We start from the raw sequence: 17,456 nt of genomic DNA, 5'->3' as shown, positions 1-17,456 counted from the left end.
GCCGCCCTCCACATCTCCTCCACCGTGGGGTTGTCCGCGAAGCCGATGTTGGCGGCCACAAAACGCAGCTTCCTGCCCGGCAGCAGGTTCGGGTTTTCATTGACTCTTGCTACGGCCAGTGGAAGGGCTCCCAGGACAACCCTGTTGTCGTCGTAGGAGCCTAGGAAACCTATGGTGACGTCGCCCTTAGGACCTTGGGCCCACGTGCCCGCCAGGTAGTCGTGGAGTGGAAGGTACGTCCCACCGCTGGATGATGCGGAGGATTCGAGTCGAGGAGACAAGGAACCGTTGCCGGTGTCAGTCGGCTCGCTCTTGGTGCTGCCCTCTCTTCCGGGAAGTGCCATGTCAGGACATGAGGAGTCAGCGATGCTCGCCGGGGACTCGGGGACCGTTGGAGAGGAAGCAAGGGTGCAGGGAAGCAGGAGAAGGAGTAGAGGGACGATCTTCGTGCGGAGACGCAGGCCCGAGATGGCGGGGAAAAGGAGAAATTCTTCCGAAAAAGGCCCCGGGAGAAGCATGACTTTACTATATAAAGCGGAGAACTATCTAGGGTAGCGGTGATTAGTAACGCGTTCAATCAATTTTGTTCCGAGATCAAAGGTTGGGTAAAGAGAAAGTTGGATAAAAAAGCGCGCCAACTCCCGCCGGAATGTTTTCCACTTCCCTGGAAATGGTAAGGGGAGAGAGATTGATGAGGTTTTTATAAGGGGAGAAAATTCAAAAGATTATTACCTGTCCGAGTGAATTAGGAAATTTGGAGGGAAAAGAGAGTAGGATCAAAGTTATGGGGACGGTCCCCGTTGCCGTATCCACGGGCAACGCGTCGAATGTTGGCGGAGTATGTTATGATTGAGATGCGGGTCAGCCGAGACGCCGAAGGGGCGCTTGGGGTGCGGGGGTAGTGGCGGGGAGGGTGGTGCAAAATAAACTCCTGCAGCCCTGCGCGTGGCATCCTCTCCCCTTCGGTGCGTTGGCGTGGCGACCGGAGGGGGACCGGTCGTTCAGGGGGGCGGGGGGTGTTCAACCTCGTGGGAGGAGGGAAGGCGGATGGCGATGTAGGTGTATGCAAGGGGAGGAGGGGGTCCGCAAGTAGGGGGAGGATGGGGCGTTAGTGGAGGGAGGGATGACATGAATTGGGGGTGTGGGGGGGCGGACACGCGGATATTCTCACGGGAGTGAAGAAGAGAGATGTGCGTGTGACAGGTGATGTATATGCGATAATAAATGCTATTCGAAGCAAGGCATGCCAAAAATATAAGATTTTAAACTGCCCTCCTTTTGTTTAAGGTCCCTTTCAACCAGACACTCGGATCATGTACTTTCGGGTGATCGGAGATTTCGCCTATTCGTCACGCCCCGTCTGGGATGGGTGTCATCAATCACATCGGCTTCCTCACAAGCGTCAAGCCACGCGCAGAGAAAAGAGGATGATTGGAGAATTCGAAACGATCCATTTTTTATGTTTCGGGCCTTAAGAACATACTCCCATCCAAACAGTAAAGATCAACTTCTCTAAATCCTTGGACACTCTCAGGTAATCACTCACGTATAGTAACTAATATGTAAACATCGTATGCATAACAGAAGAGCGATTGGCTAACTATGAAAAAGGGCTAACAATATGCCTAAGCATTTGAATGTGCGTTGAGTCCGATGCTCAAAGTTTAGATACAACGAGACTTCTGGTAGTTGCTAGTTGAAAATGGTTCTCCTAGTTGGAGTCTCATTTGTCATGTGGTGCACTGCCTCGCAGATACGACCCGAGGCTGGAGAGCAAATCCAGAAAAATCACCCTTTGACTTCGATTTACAAATTCCAGACCATAGACCACTTTTTAAAGCGTTTTTAGAGCATGATCAATACATTAATTCCCCATTATAAAAGATACTTCTCAGGTAATCAACGTGCATTTCTTTCCAAAATAAAAGTAACCACCAATTGAGTTTATGAATTAAAATGAATAATAATCAGAATATGGGATCGTACCTTATACACTTAGTTATCGATACATGGCTTTGGAAAATTTATTTGTTACTTTTGACAAATTACTCATTGTAAAACTGAAAGAAGGATACTCGATGCAGCCTTCATAAATTATTTTGATAAAGTAATAAAGCACAGTCGGCATTTTGTGAACTCAAATTTATCTGCTACGGCAACAGTGTTATTTTTCCGACGTTTATACTATTTGAAACTCTATGTAATTGCAATTCGGTCATTTATGCTGCCACATGAGTTCCCTGGATCTCGATTAACCTGCTGTCCTGTCACCATTTATCTCAGGGGTTGAATCATTGGAATTTACATTAAATTCTTGCCTGAAGCAGGACTCAAACCCGCGATCTTTGAATAAGAGGGCTTGACGAACAACTTGTATTATTCAATTTTTAATGAGCGACCTTACCCTGACTTAATTTTACCCCATAGGCCTCGTTGTGACGATGATAAAAAAATATTCCGAAAGATTTCCTCCTCGGAGAATTGAAGTTCCTCGCAGTGCAGCATCAGGACGTTCTCCGCGGATTGATTCTCGTGGCGTCTGATATGAAATATTCATTCGTTTGTGATGATCACTTTTAAGTTAAAAAACAATGTACTAAAGCAGTGAAAGGTATTGAGATGGAAAGAGAAATGGCTAGTAGGGCACATCGGCATTTGACTTCAATGTAAATTACCAATTGAAATATCTCTACTCTAAATTTTGTCACATAAGAGGGTACTTATGAAAATATAACCTGCGTCAAAAATGTCTTCTTTTACCTTGCTGCTACTATCACAGCTTTCGGATTATTAGAGAATCTGATTTTGAAATTTGAAAATGCTTTTCATTTAGAATAAATGTATTACTTTGATAGGTTTTTCAAGGAAAATTCAATCAAATATTTCACTGAAAGCCAAGAATAAGCTCAGTTATTTATAAAACTCCAAAACAATTTTTTAATTGATTTCTATTGGGATTGATTTTAAGTAGCCATCGGAATACTGCGAAATCGTGCCATCAGGATGTTAATTTTTGATTGAAAATTGATGAGGACTCTTCTAATTCAAATCAATCACAATACCTCTTCGACACAAGGAAGCAATTAGTGATGTGAAGAAATGAGTACGTCAGTTTTTAACAAGGGTCCAAATACTTCAATGAGCTCTCGTTAAATTGTGGCGATAATTTTGTTATCACATGACTGATGAAACTGCAATGGATGGGAAGAACTGGTAATTAAATCAACAGATTTTCTTAGAGGAAATTGCAGTTCATTCTGAATTATATAAAATTTAATGCACATATTCAAATCGACGAGAAAAGAGGTAAAGTCTCTAAAAAAACTAATCTATTTTGAGATAAGTATACTTTTCTAATTACTTGGTGAAATAATAAAATTCTAAAAGCCTTTTTTATATAGGATTCTAAAATGCTATTTGTCTCCTCATGAATTGGGTTTCATTTTAAATGAATTGCATGACGCCGATAGTACAATATTAATCTTTTACAGTCGGTGTCTCCATCTAAATATTTGCAAAAGCAAAAAGGAACATGTTAATATAATAATATTCATCCACCTATTTTTTCACAAGTTTTATACACACAAGTGAATAACAGACATTTGATTTCAAAGATAGCAGTTGGGTCGGAAATATTTCCGGTCCTTGGTCACCCATATTGGCTAAAACGTCGATCTGGAAAACTAAAATTACGAGCTATTGTGTAATTTAATAATATATAGACTGAAACCGAACATGAAACCCTTCACTTCGTCTTCTTTGGGGTAGACTTTATCTGAGGAAGCCAAATTTAAAATTACCATGTAGGAAGCTGACCTTTACTTTCGTTCATTATGCACCACCCTTTCATACTTCTTTCGCCTCCTTTGCATTCATACCTTGCATTTTTCAGAGAAAAAATGCGCAACGAAAACTATTGGGCAAGCAATTTTTCACACAATGTCAAGGATGCTTTAAAATAATTCACACTTATTACACACACCTTACTTCTTGGCCTGCTGGTAGAACTAAACTTCGGAAAAGTTGACGAATGGGCCCAAAAGGCTCGGTATTAGCACCTTTAAAATATTTTCAATAACTTTAATTACGCTGTACCATTGATTTTATAATGGCTTGATGGATAATTTTGGAACATACTATTACCGCAGTCTTTATGCGATAATTTTTTAAGATTGGTTCGACGCTACTCCGTCACGGTTTCCGACAATAGGATGATATATTTTAGTATTTCATAATGACGCGTCAAGAATTAACTATATTTGTTGTTCTCAAATGGTAAATGGCACATTACTCGAAGCTCCTCCTTGTCTTTCGTTATTTTTGCTCAAAAATAATTTAAGCTCATTAAAACCGGTGGTGCATTCGTAGCTGCAATTTGTCTTCAATGCTTGCATTGTGGCTACGCAGGGCGATCTTATTTACGTACAACGCCAAAACATCCAATATTGAACACATTTGGCTCGTTATGTCCATTATTTCCATAATGAGTACATTCCGTCTATGAATTTTTAACAGATACAAAATGTACATAATATTTGATGGTGAAGTATATGCGTGGTGAGTTTTGCATGCGTGTCTGTATGCTACGAGCGAAGTTCATATGATAATTTCCAGTAGTATTTTGGAATTTTAACATCTATTTAGATAAACCATTGTTTGGAATAAGATTCATAGGTATTTCTCGTGGAGAATTAATCCTCTTTCAGACGTTAAAGAACCCACACATCCGTACTATGTGCCAAAGTTAATAAAGCTACGAAAATTTTCTAGCTTAGAAATTGTGTATGGAATAAGCAGGAAACGTCAAATAATGGCAACCATATCAAAAAACCTTTGCAGATTCCATGAAACAAATTACCCTGCATTGTGACCCTTTGTTATTGGTCACGACGCAGCAGATATTCAATCCACAGAGCGGGGATTTGAGATTCTATGAGTTCGTGGTTGTATTCCATAGTAATTGACCAACTAATCAAATTCATCCAATCCTGTCCCCATGCCTAAAAAATAAAATATTAATGGCAGTTTTATCTATGTTTCTGACTTAATATATAAAAGTACTTACCGTGAAAACCTTTTCAATTGAATGAGGTGGTGTGATTAACTTTACAATGCAGATTCGAATTTATGAAATATTGAACTAAAAAGTGAACTAAATCGTATTTAGAGGGCTGCATAAAACGTTTATAAACCACAGCGAAAAATTGTACTGCGTTAAATAAAAAAATATTTTTCACCTATTTTAAGTGTTTGATAATAGGAAGCAAATAAGCTTTCAGGAATAAGATGTTTAATTCATGAGATATTTTTATTTTCATCTGATCCTAAAGATTATTAGTACTGCATTTTTCACTTTTGGTCATTGATCTCGTGGTAGTCAATAATACCCCTCCATTTATGATTTAATCATCGTCTATGAAAGAGAAATCTTTTAACTGTTAGTAGACGATATAATACCCATTATACACCGTTCCATACTAAATGCTTTTCTTCGACTACATTTCCTTTCTACTCGAATATTTGCCCATAAAAGCTCTTCGCTTCGGAAATAATAAATTAGCGCTTGGCGTAGTCTAGTGAATACTACGCCTCAATCATGCCCATTGATCACTCCTTTCCTACAACATCACGCCTGACTCGGATTTTGCGTGGGAGGCGTCTAAAATTCGCAGGGGTCGCGGTGACGCGTGGCGGCGAAGAGGTGGCGGGACAAGGGCATTGAGCTTGAGACAGAGTCAAGCGACATGCCTCCACCTTCCGTGGGTGGGCTCTTCACAATGGTTCCAGAGTGAATGGGCTCGGAGCGCACTTCTCTGCAACGTTTCCTCCGCAATAAATGACAAGTCGGATGAATGCATCGGGAGGAGGAGTAAAATAGGAGGCATCCGGTTTGTGAAGTCCTCCGAGAACGATCCTACCCTGAATAACAGGGGGTACTAAAGTGTGAGCTATGGAAAGGCACATTTTTCAGGAAAATGTCTTCTTCCTTTAGTAGAAGTTTTTATAAGTACCTTGTCATGATTTTCTTTGGCCCTGCACTCTATTTTAAATCATTAGGCGAAGAAAATATGATGTGCCGAAAAAAATGAAATAGTCATTTTACCCTGGTCTCAATGACCAGAAAACCGATATTTTTTGCGTAGTTTTTCCCTGGAAAATGTTATAAACAAATCTATTCAAAAGGTAAGTATTTTTCGTTTTCGTGGTATTATCAATATTTCTCATGTATTTTTCATTTCGATTAATTCCGCATAATACTACGAATGTTTTCTGATTTCATACATGCATACCCTATAGCATGTCCCACGTTGAGCAATAATTGGTATTCTAGGGCTTAAAGCAACCAGCAGGCTCTCATTGCAAAAGGTCTTTTAGGGGAGCTCTTCGAAACTTTTCTTTCGCTACAATAATTTACCACGGATTTATCCTGTAACTAATTAAACAGTGTTTAATTGTAACGAAAGTTCTAAAAGAGATTCATTATGAACCTTTAGCCAAAATGGTACTCAGAGTACAACATTGGCATTAACAGAGAATCATAATACCAGCTCTAATATCATAACGTATTAAAACCATTATATATATTGGCAAAATGTTAATTTTTATTCCATTAATAATAAAATCTTCGCACATTCTTAATAATTTTATCGTTAAAGGGATTTTAGTTTCAGATATTTCTTGACATCTAAGTATTTTATTTTATAGCACGTGTTCCTGGCATAAAACTGTCATATACGTTCATGTATCAATTTTACGTAAACGGGAGGCTCATTTTAAGGTTCAAACATTGACAACGATAGGCCCATGGGTTATTAGACGTTTTGTTTTATATTAATTATTAACAGAAATAAAGCAGTACAAAGTACAGTTTTTCTCCGTTTACTGGTTTAAAAAAAATGATTTATGCCTTGCTGTGGTGGATCTTGGATAGACGCGCAGAAATTTGCATAAAGTGAGCTAATAAAGTAATCAGTTTGCCCTTGTAAGAACGCGAAATAGTGGAAAAGGTTAATATTAAAAGTAGAAATTACTTAATAAATCTGTTAAAATATTTTAATAATTAAAATTTATGTTAATGTTCAGTGTTCGCAATTCTTTCCCATATCAATGTTCGCATGGTCCCATGAGCTAACCCATCCATTTCCGGAATCTGAAAAAAATCTCGAGTTATCATTCGACCGCGATTGCAATTCAAATGCAATCCGGATTTAAATGTAATGCCATTAATTGGCCAAATCCACATTAATTTAAGGCTGCCATCAGTAGATAGAAAAACACTGCGGCTTAAAAACGTGTACTTAGGAGTAAAAACTGTGTCGTGCGTTGAAAAAAATAAATATTATCACCCAGAAAGAAATATGTGAGGATAATGTAAATTTCACTCGATGGTTCAGCAAATATCAAATGACTGTATTTTTCAACACTTGCCATTCAAGTTTGAATTATATAATAACTTCACTGCTCACCATAATTAGATGTACATATATGAGAGTAGCGGAGGATAAGTAATCAGTCTTTTCATCGGTTGCAGACCAGTAACCTTTCATTCGAATTTTTCTTGCCCAAGAAAATGATTATTTGAAAACTGTAAAATATCAGGAAGCTACAAATCCTACAGGAAGAGTGAGTGAGACACAGCTTAAATTCTTTGCTGAATTCAAATCATATATAAAAACAACTGCTGGGAACAAAAGAATCATCGGATGTAAAGAACGAAAACAAACATTTTTTCTAGTGATTAATTACAAAACGGTATTTATTTGGAACAAAACAGGGTAAATTTGGTGAACAAAAATTAAAAGGATCTTTTGATCATAATTACATATACAAAGTTGTACGAGTAATATACATACGGCAATTAGTAAACATGATTCCTAATTCTCTTGTTTCCCAGCGTATAGCGTTGAATCGATCAAATAATAAAGACAAAATTTACTCCACAGGAAAAACCAAAAATCGATCGACTTGCGAGTTAACTAGGAGACGACACATAATAACCCAGATTTGATTGCTGTATATTTGTGACAAGGGAACTCACCGGAGGGTTTTTTCTTCACTTCCGGAAGGCAGCTACGGGTGCGAACGGGACGACGGAAGTGCGCGACGGGTGTCTTCGCTCGTTTTTCACGCTTGATTGGCCGGGTCGCCTCGCCAACTCCGCTCGCCTCCGCCGGAAAAATAAATACATATTCAATAGGCGAGGGGATTCGAGGATTTCACGAGTATGAGTTGCGATGGTCCCGGGGAGGGAAGGAGAAGGAAACAATCTCTTCTTTTCCTTCGCTCTTTCCTTTGGCGACGCGTGGGTGGTCATGGGCGGGGTGGGAGTAGGAGGAGGAAGAGGAGAGAATAGGGGTGCGAAAGGAGGCAAGGCGAATGTGTTGATGGCACTACGGGCGGAATAATAAGAAGCGTGGAGGGCAAACATCACCCTTGTTCCCCGTGTCTTCGTGGCACTTAAAAGGCGTCACTTGTTTGTTCAGTCGGAAATCTTGGCTGCTGAGGAAAGGCTAGCGGTTCCTTCCCCGACTCCCATACTCCAGGCTGCTTTCAAATCTGCCCCCCCCCCTTCTTGCCGCTTTTATTGTCGTTTCCCCCAGTCTCTTCATCGCGTCCCCTTTTTCTCTTCCACACAGTCATCCAGCATTTCTGAATGTTGATGCGGCCATCGGGTTCCTTCGCCTCTTCGCCCTCATCACCTTTTCAGTCCGCTGAGTTCGCTGGCGGTCACGTAAAGGTCTAAGCCAGAGGATTAAGGAAGTGGCGGGTGGGTGGTGTAGTTATTCGAAGACAATTCAACGGTCGATGTTGAAGTTGCTTTTTGCCTAGGGGACTTACCGGAAATTTTAATGCTGTGGATGTTTTCAGCTTCGGTTGCGAAGGAAAAGATTCAGTGGAATACGTTTGAATATCCCAGTGCGAGCCCCCTCACTATATCATTTTACATCGTCAACATTAACACCAAGTCACGTCTTCGAGCGTCTCGTTTTTTCATGAATTACCTTCATATGCTTTCTAGTGGTCACAGAAGGGTTCAGAAATTGGTAGTCATTAAAAATCTCAAAATTTGATATATATATATATATATATATATATATATATATATATATATATATATATATATGATTTCGTCGAAGTAACACGGAAGTGTTGAATAAAAAACTTGGGCAGCAACAAACAATATAAGAACACATTAAAAGAACACTCACACGTTATTTCTTAACAATTTCGACGGAATTTAGCAGAAGAAAAAGTAGTACTACATATACATACATACGCCATCCAATTGTATTTCGTTTTATAGCGCCGCCTATATGAATGAGCAAAGGTTTGGGTAATTAAATGGTTGGAAGAAAGTAAATTATATTTAACTTACGATCCGACTTCCTGAGACATCCTTTCCGCGAGCTGGCCACCACCTCTTTGGATGAATGCATACAAATATATAAAGAAAACTAAAAGGTGCGCAATACAGAATGCAACTCTCACACAACTGCCTTTGTTACTGCTGTTCTAAATGTCGATCATTCTCTCTCATCACTGAAAGAAGTGCAACAAGCCTCTATCAATCCAAGGATAAATAAAAACAAGGATGAATAAATATTATACATGCATTTGAAGACTTACTTCTAGGATCACGGTCTACATCGGGTCAGCTTAAATCCCAAAACTCCTTCACGAGGCGCAATGCCTCGCATAAGGCAAACAACGTTCTGTACGCGGAAGACGACGCTGCAGATGCGGCATTACACTTACTTAGAATCCCAGAACAGGGCTTATTATCGTGAGAATGGTGACTTTCGATCGAGGTTTCGAGTTTACATAATCGAGCAAAGGTGAGCGGAGGGAAGAAGAGGTGAGCAAGGGGGACAAATCACATAAATGCCTGCCAGTCAAAGGTTTTTGAGAGTATTGGCTAAATCCGCAGCCATGCGAAAAAATAGCCGTCCAACGAGCGATACATCTTACTAATTTATGGCACTCCGTAATTGGCATGAAATGTGTTGGTGTTCAAGAGGCGGGGGAGGATTTGGATGTGGGACAGAAGAGGAAACTGGTGTAGGAGCTAGAAGGGCATGACCAACAGAGTCGGCTATGAGGGATACAACTTGGGTGTACGAGGTCTGTTCAAAACGTATCGCGACTATTGTGTGTTTTCAAAAACTATTGATTTATTCATAAATATCTATTTTTTATCATTCAAAGTAATCCCCACTATATATTATATACTTGTGCCAACGTTTTTTCCAATCCTCGAAGGACTTCAAAAAATCTTTTTTGTGATCTTGTTCAGCTTCTCCTTCGATGCAATCTGTATCTTGTCAATCGCAGCGTAGCGTCGTCCTTTCATGGGCCTCTTCAGTTTTGGGAACAAGAAAAAGTCACTGGGGGCCAGATCTGGGAAATACGGTGGCTGCGGCATCATAAGTGTGTTGTTTTTGGCCAAAAATTCGCCCACAAGTAACAATGTGTGAGCAGGGGCGTTGTCATGGTGCAAAAGCCAATTTTTGTTCTTACACAAATCCGGGTGTTTGTGGCGGATTACCTCGCGCAAATTGCGCATAACTTACAGGTAATATTCCTTATTTGCCGTTCTACCCTGTGGAAAGAACTCATGATACAACACGCCCCTGCAATCGAAGAAAACTGTAAGCAAAGCTTTCACATTCGACCGAACTTGGCGCTCTTTTTTCGGTCTTGGCTCAAGCTGCAGCTTCCAATGTGGTGATTGAGCTTTAGTTTCCACGTCATAACGATAAACCCATGATTCGTCATCAGTAATGACCCTCTCGAGTAAATTTGGTTGGTTGCGAATAGAGTCCAACACCTCATTAGCAATGTCAATGCGTGGCTGTTTTAGGTCGAAATTGAGTAATTTTGGTACAAATTTCGTGGCGACCCGTGTCATACCCAAATCTTTGGTAAAAATCGAATGGCATAGCCAATCGATATGTTTAGGTACTTAGCAACTTCTCTAACGGTGATTCGACGATTGGCAAATACAATTTTCTTCACTTCATCCATGTGTCGTCTGTTGTTGACGTGCTCGGGCGTCAGGGCATACTCTATCCAGCTTTCACATTGTAATGAGGTTTCCTTTTGACTACCGGCAAAACGTCCTGCTCCAGCCGAATAGAATCGTAGTGATGTCGAAGGACTCACAGCGATTGTTTGGTTTCTTATAATAATTAGGTTTTATAACGAAACCTTAGAGTTTTCAAAGCATATCGTCAAAAATATTATGTTTAATTATTAATTTAAAACGTTATTACCGATTAAGCAACGTGAACTTTAATAAAATGAATTCTTTTAAGGGTAGGACACTCATTGCAAAGTGGACAGCAGTGTACCTACGTGACCATGAACAGAGAGTAAATAGTAGGCACGAAAATTGTTAAGGAGGAATGCGTCAGCATTCGTCCAAACGGAAGGCCACGAAAGCTCGGTTCCTTCTTAGGGAAAGAAACCGAATGCACTGTTCGAATAGGGTAAGGAAAACACGAAGTCCATTTTTGAGTGTGCACACATTTCAAATGTACTATCCTCCTCATTTTATTGTACATTTGGCAATTTTCTAGCACACATCCTACACCCTGCCTCAAGTGTTCATCAACGCATTACAGAAGTCGGGAAAATCAGCGGGAGCTCTCGTCATGTTCTTACTCGGCCGCTAGTCTCGCTCAGTTATATCTTCGACTTGAGAGCAGGGACGGAATTTGGGCTTTGAATTCTCATTCTCGGCGGTTAAACAAAACTCCAGTCACTCCTCTAGTGTGTACTATTCGAGAGTGACATCTTAAACAAGAATTCAAAGTGAGAGGGAATCGAAGGATATTGTTTTCAATAAAAATGAAAACTTGTGTTGGTATACCATGAATTAGTACCCGCCTGTCTAAGAAACTGAGGCAGGCAGAAAACGTGGACGAAAAGTGGTATCGTGAGACTATTCTCTTAAGAAGGCTGACAGGTAAGTGAACGTGGGTGAAAGTGAGATGGGGGAAGAGTACGCAATAATGGACTTGATGAAGTGAGATGGAATGTATTCTGTGTGTTCAGTTACGTAAAGTGCCACGGATATTGTGTTAAGTAGTGTTAAGTGCTAAGTCCCGCAGAAACCCCGGCTATGTTATGTCATTGAATGCTTTTGCATTACTGAGTGTAACGTGAAGCGAAGGAATGCATCACTTGGATCTTGCCAACCATCTCCTATCCGGTTTGGGAATTACCCTTGTGACTTCAATTTGATAGAAAAACTACCTTTCAAAAGAAGAGCCGGTGTTACCTTTCGAGGGAATACACTTCAAGCCAAAACAAAGGTTCAACATAAAAGGTTTATTTCAGTTAGGGTTCAATTGGATATTTATTTGCTATCCTTAAAAACATTTTAGTGTCAAAATGTAGTTTCTTTAGTTTTTATTAACGAGGCAAAGAAATAAACATGCTCGCAAAGCTTTTACGAGATTTTTTCGTAAAGTGAAATCATTAACAAGTAATAAATGGTACATGAAAGTATTCCATTTTATTATGCGTAAACCGCTGATATTATGAATACGAACATCGTTGGAATATTTAAATAAAATTGCAACGGTGCCTTTTGAAAAAAATATTAGCAATTTAATTATTAAACCTTAGAGAGTTTATCATCAAATTATTTAGACTTTGCCCCAAAAAAATTCTATTTTAATAGTTCTTAAAAGTAGCACTTAATTATTTTATGATTTTCCCGCTGCTTTTATTAGCGCCATTACTAAAGCCAAACATCGTGATTGCTCATGACAAAATCGAAAGACAAATTTATAAAGGAATTAAAATGAAGATTAATAAATTCATAAGAATTTTAATGAAATATTGTTAAGTGATTTCGTTTATTTTTTTGCTGCTTTCTAAAATATTTTATTCAATTGAAATTATTGTTCGTGACGTCACTCAACCACCGCGAAAACATGATCCCGTATATGATTGGTTCGAGCAGTCCAGTTAATACCGAGTCGTCGTCGGGGTGAGAGGTGTGTATTTGTCGTTATGATTAGTTTTCCAGCTACTTTGGTCTTCCGCTTTGTATTCCATTATAAATGATTCATTTATATATGCACTCTTGTATGTCTTTAAAGCTAGAATTGTGTGTATTATCGCAAAAACGAAGATAATATTAATTTCGTGGCATATATGTGCCTCCAGCCTAAAATTGGATTAAAGAATAACCGGCGATATTATTATTCATCTCATTTTAGCCGTTTGGAAAACTCTTAGAAAAGTTATATTACCTTGCTCTTTAAATTTGCGAACCTTCTGTATTGTTTTGGAGAGCAAATGGGCTAATTTCTCAAAAGCTGTTTTTAAATAAAAGTTCACTTTCTACGAGTTATTTCGTTCTGAAAGGGTCTTTCTCAAAGAATAGGAATGGAACATTTTTGCCACATACTCAACGCGAATGAGTTTATCCAAACGTCTTATTTCATATGGTTGAGCGGGGAAGTGTTCTTGTATTTCCTTTTTCTTGTGAAAGTTCTAATTTTAGATCATAAGCAAATTAATAGTGGAATGGAAAGTCTCATGGCAATTTTGTAGGAGGGGGAGTTTGAAGCTGTGATTATGGGTCCCATTTTGTTGCCGAGTTTGTGTATCTTCATCAATGCAAACATTTGGGTTTCCGGTTGTCAAACTGAAACGTAATTTTTTGTCTACAATTTTGACTCAACGGTCGAATGTGTTTTTAGCGAGTGAAATTTTTCTGATTTCGGATAAAAAGTAGATTGAATAAAAGCCTACAATTTGAACGGGATCTACTTCTTCGACATGAATTGAGATGTGATTACGTAAATTCCTTCGTAGTTGAAATGAGGAAGTGAGGAGAATTTTCTAATTCGATCGCGATGCATCTTTGGCAAGTCCATCTCTACGTTCAGTGTAGAGTATGTGATCCGTGCTGCGAGACCCCAACACATTTTCTTCTGACTGGTGAGGGTCTCCTCCCTCCGTCCCATTCGACGCGACAAACTAAAACGAACGAAAATGTGCGAAATGCCGAACTCGTCGTGGAGTTATTCCTGCGACGCCATCTGGAATATGTAATGAAACGGAGGCTGAAGTTATGTTGGGCTTGTAATTGGGTGAGGTGAGAGGGTTTAAGGAAGGAAGAAAAAATTAGGACAGGCGTTAATAGGATTAGGATGGATAATGGAATAGTATGACCTTTAGGGTTTTTTTAAGCTAAGTGTTATCCTACAAAACAAGGGAGGTTTCTGGTTTCATTTCGTTATGGCTTGAATGATCTTCCCCAAGTCTATTAATTTTAAAGGGCTCATTCGCGATTATAGTATTTCAATCGTCAGTCAATATAATGTGATCTGTTGTTTAGTTTCTCTTTTTATTTTTGTAATTCTTGATAGAATTATTATGTGTCGTCATTTTTTCCCGATTAAGGTATAAAAAGGTTGCGGCAACATAACTTCCTTTTTTGGAACGCTAAACGCTTTCAAAAAAGAAAGTTATGTTGCCGCGCCCTGTATATTCCAAAAAATCACCAATTCCCCCGTAGAATTTCAGTCATAAAATTATTATCCTTTTGTTCATTTTATGTTTATTTGCCATTTCTTATTTATAAGTACATTCACTGCACAGTAGAACCGTTTTCTCTGACATACCCCAGTGTATAACATCCTTCCTTCCATCCATGGTCCTTCGTGTGGCATAACAGGTTGATTAATTTTGATTGCGGCCAAGAAACTATCCCGCTTAGCCAAGTTAGCCTTGTCAAGTTCTCCCACATCTGCAGAAAACCAGCCACAGTGGCGGAGATTTCCTTTTCTTGGCCACTTGTCATTAAAAGTACAAAGAACCCTCCCAAAAGAAAAGGTGAGACCGGCCTTCTACAATAAATCAAAATTAATAGGACCAAGTTAAACCCATACACAAGAGTTGGGTGTACAAACTCCTCTGCAAAGACTGCAACCGGATATACATAGGCCAGACGGGAAGGAGATTTGAGACGAGAATAAGGGAGCACCGAGCATGCTTTAGAAAAAACATCTCTACGTCCTTCTTCGCCAAACATCTGAGAGACTGTGGTCACAGCAGCGATTTAATCCCCGAAATCCTGCACTTTGAGAAGAAAGGTCACCGCCTCGATGTGCTGGAGCAATTAGAAATACTTCAGCACATGGGTTACGGAGATGTTTTGACCAACGAATTTCTTTACCCTTCGCTTTCCCCGTTATTATATTTTCCTCGCCCATCTGCCAACTAAATTGACATCAAGCAAAGCCTTTTCAACAATGTAAGAACTCCTCCCAGCCTGCTACTTAATCACCTAATCACCCAGTGCCGTTCGGAATACCCATTCCCCCACTCCTCTGCCAACTAATCGACGCCAAGCAAAACGTTTTTCAACAATATATATTTTTTCAACAATGTATATATTTTTTATTTTATATTTTCAAAAATGTATTAATTCCTTCTCCCAGCCTGCTAATTTATCAATGTTACCATTCCTCCTCCTCCTCCGCCCCTTCTTCCTACCTCAACCAATCTTTGCTTTCCTCCCTCCCTCCTCTCCCCAGCTATACATACTGTGTTTGACTTGTATTTTTACCTGATGATGTTATACCATAATGAAAACTAGGTTGTAAATAAAAATTTTATGAGGAAAAGCTAAGTGGTTTAGTTTTAAGTTCAATATGATGAATTTCCACCAAGTGACGCCATAAATTGTTTTATTTATTTTAGTTGATTTTAGAGATCTCATTAATTTTGGTGGCAATTGATTCGCTGGTTTAAAATGATAGAAAAGATAGTATCGAGAGCAATGATAGAAAATGTCGAGTAAGTTTTGCCGTTTTAGGCATTGTGGAATTTATAACGCTGCAACCATACATTTGAAGGTCAGATAGCCGTACAAAAGAACCACAACCAATATATCAGTATAGGAAAAGGGCAAGGAGACCAGGGATAACGGATGAAATGATTAGAAAGATAGACAAGAGAAGGAAATGGAAAAATGTAAATACAGAGGCAGAAGAAAGTACAAAGATTTAAATAATAAATTGAGACCGATAACTAATAACGGAAAAGAAGCGTGGTGGAAGATGCAGAGCGAGGTTATGGAGAGTTTGCAGAGGAAGGGTGAAATTGGTGCGCTGCATAAGAAGGTTAAAACACTATCGAAAACTAAGAAGAGAAAATTTGAATTAACAGTTAGAGAGAAGTCGGGTAAGAGATGGAAGGGATATATAGAAGAACTGTATGGTAAAGAACTTAGGCCAGCAAGCATGAACACATTAATGAAACTCAGCAGGGAATTCATAAAATCAGTTCGGTTTGCTGATGACCAAGCTCTATTTTGTCAGCCAGTCAAGGAGTTAGAAGCATTGCTGAGTGAATTGGAAATTCAGGTGATGGATATGGGATGAGAATCAATATAAATAAAACAAAGGTTATGCAGTTTCCCAGCAAGACAAAGGCTAAGCTAAACATTTAAATAGGATGGCAAAAACTAGAGCAGGTAGACCAGTTTATGTGTCTTGGAAGTGTTTTGGACCAAATGGTCAAATAAGTATGGACATAAGGAAATACATTGGGCAAAAAAGCTTTCATAAAGAGAAAGGACTTGACGACAGGGACAATGAGTGAGGATGTTAAGAAGAGACTTGTTAAAACTTTGATATGGAGGGTAGTTATGTATTCTGTGACAACATGGCCATTGAAGCAGGATGATAGGCGTAGATTAGAGGCTTTTAAAATGTGGGTGTGGGAAATACATACCCAACCCTGCATGACAATTGCATTTAGGACTAGTGAACTTGATCACTCAGTGTGTATTGGGGTTTCTTATCCTATTCAGCAATACAATGTTTATTATCATCATATTGCTAATTAGAGAAACATTTTCACATAATCCCATATTGTTGAAGATTGGCTGATTTTCCACTGTGTTCTGGTTTCCATATTTTCTCTAAGAAATTGATACAGTTGCCATAGACATAGTTTTACTTATTTGCATTTTATTGAAATTTTCAACAGAATAGGAAAGGAAAATTTTGTTAAATTTCTCATTCCTTCATTACAGGTTCCTTGCCAAGTCATGATATAATTGCTATTAGGAGAGAAGGAAAGCAGAAAGAAGACAAAAGGGAAAAAAGATGGAAGAAATAGAGACTGAGAAAATAAGGGATGGATGAAGGAAGAGAGGAGAAAATAGAGATGGAAAATAGAGAGAATATTATGACAGCATAAAGAAGGAGGTAAATAAATATGAGATATTTACCTTTATGATCAGCTTATGGATCAAAATAGTGAATGAATCAGAATAGAACATTTCTTTCAGAAAGGCAAGGAATTTAGTTTATTAATTGCAATATGTCCAGGGTTCCTTTAGTAATGTTTAGTTTATAAAGTAAATAGTTCTCACATATTTCTCCTCTTATTTCCCAAAAGCCATAATACCAAATTATGCCTGT

General features: G+C 38.9%; 1 protein-coding gene across 1 annotated transcript in view; it reads right to left on the bottom strand.

Annotated features, from left to right (window-relative positions):
- Window positions 1–344, bottom strand: part of Gyc32E (Guanylyl cyclase at 32E) — a 53,799-nt gene extending 53,455 nt beyond the window's left edge. The window contains exon 1 of the mRNA XM_071587937.1: window positions 3–344. Coding sequence (XP_071444038.1) covers window positions 3–344 — 342 coding nt within the window. The remainder of the gene's footprint in view (window positions 1–2) is intronic.
- Window positions 345–17,456: the final 17,112 nt, after the last annotated feature.

Source organism: Hetaerina americana, unplaced genomic scaffold (assembly GCF_022747635.1).
Source record: "Hetaerina americana unplaced genomic scaffold, ioHetAmer1.1.p SCAF_3, whole genome shotgun sequence".
In the NCBI taxonomy this organism is placed as follows: Eukaryota; Metazoa; Arthropoda; class Insecta; order Odonata; family Calopterygidae; genus Hetaerina; species Hetaerina americana.
The sequence above is the reverse complement of the archived record's forward strand: the minus strand, read 5'-3'. Positions and strand labels throughout refer to the sequence as shown.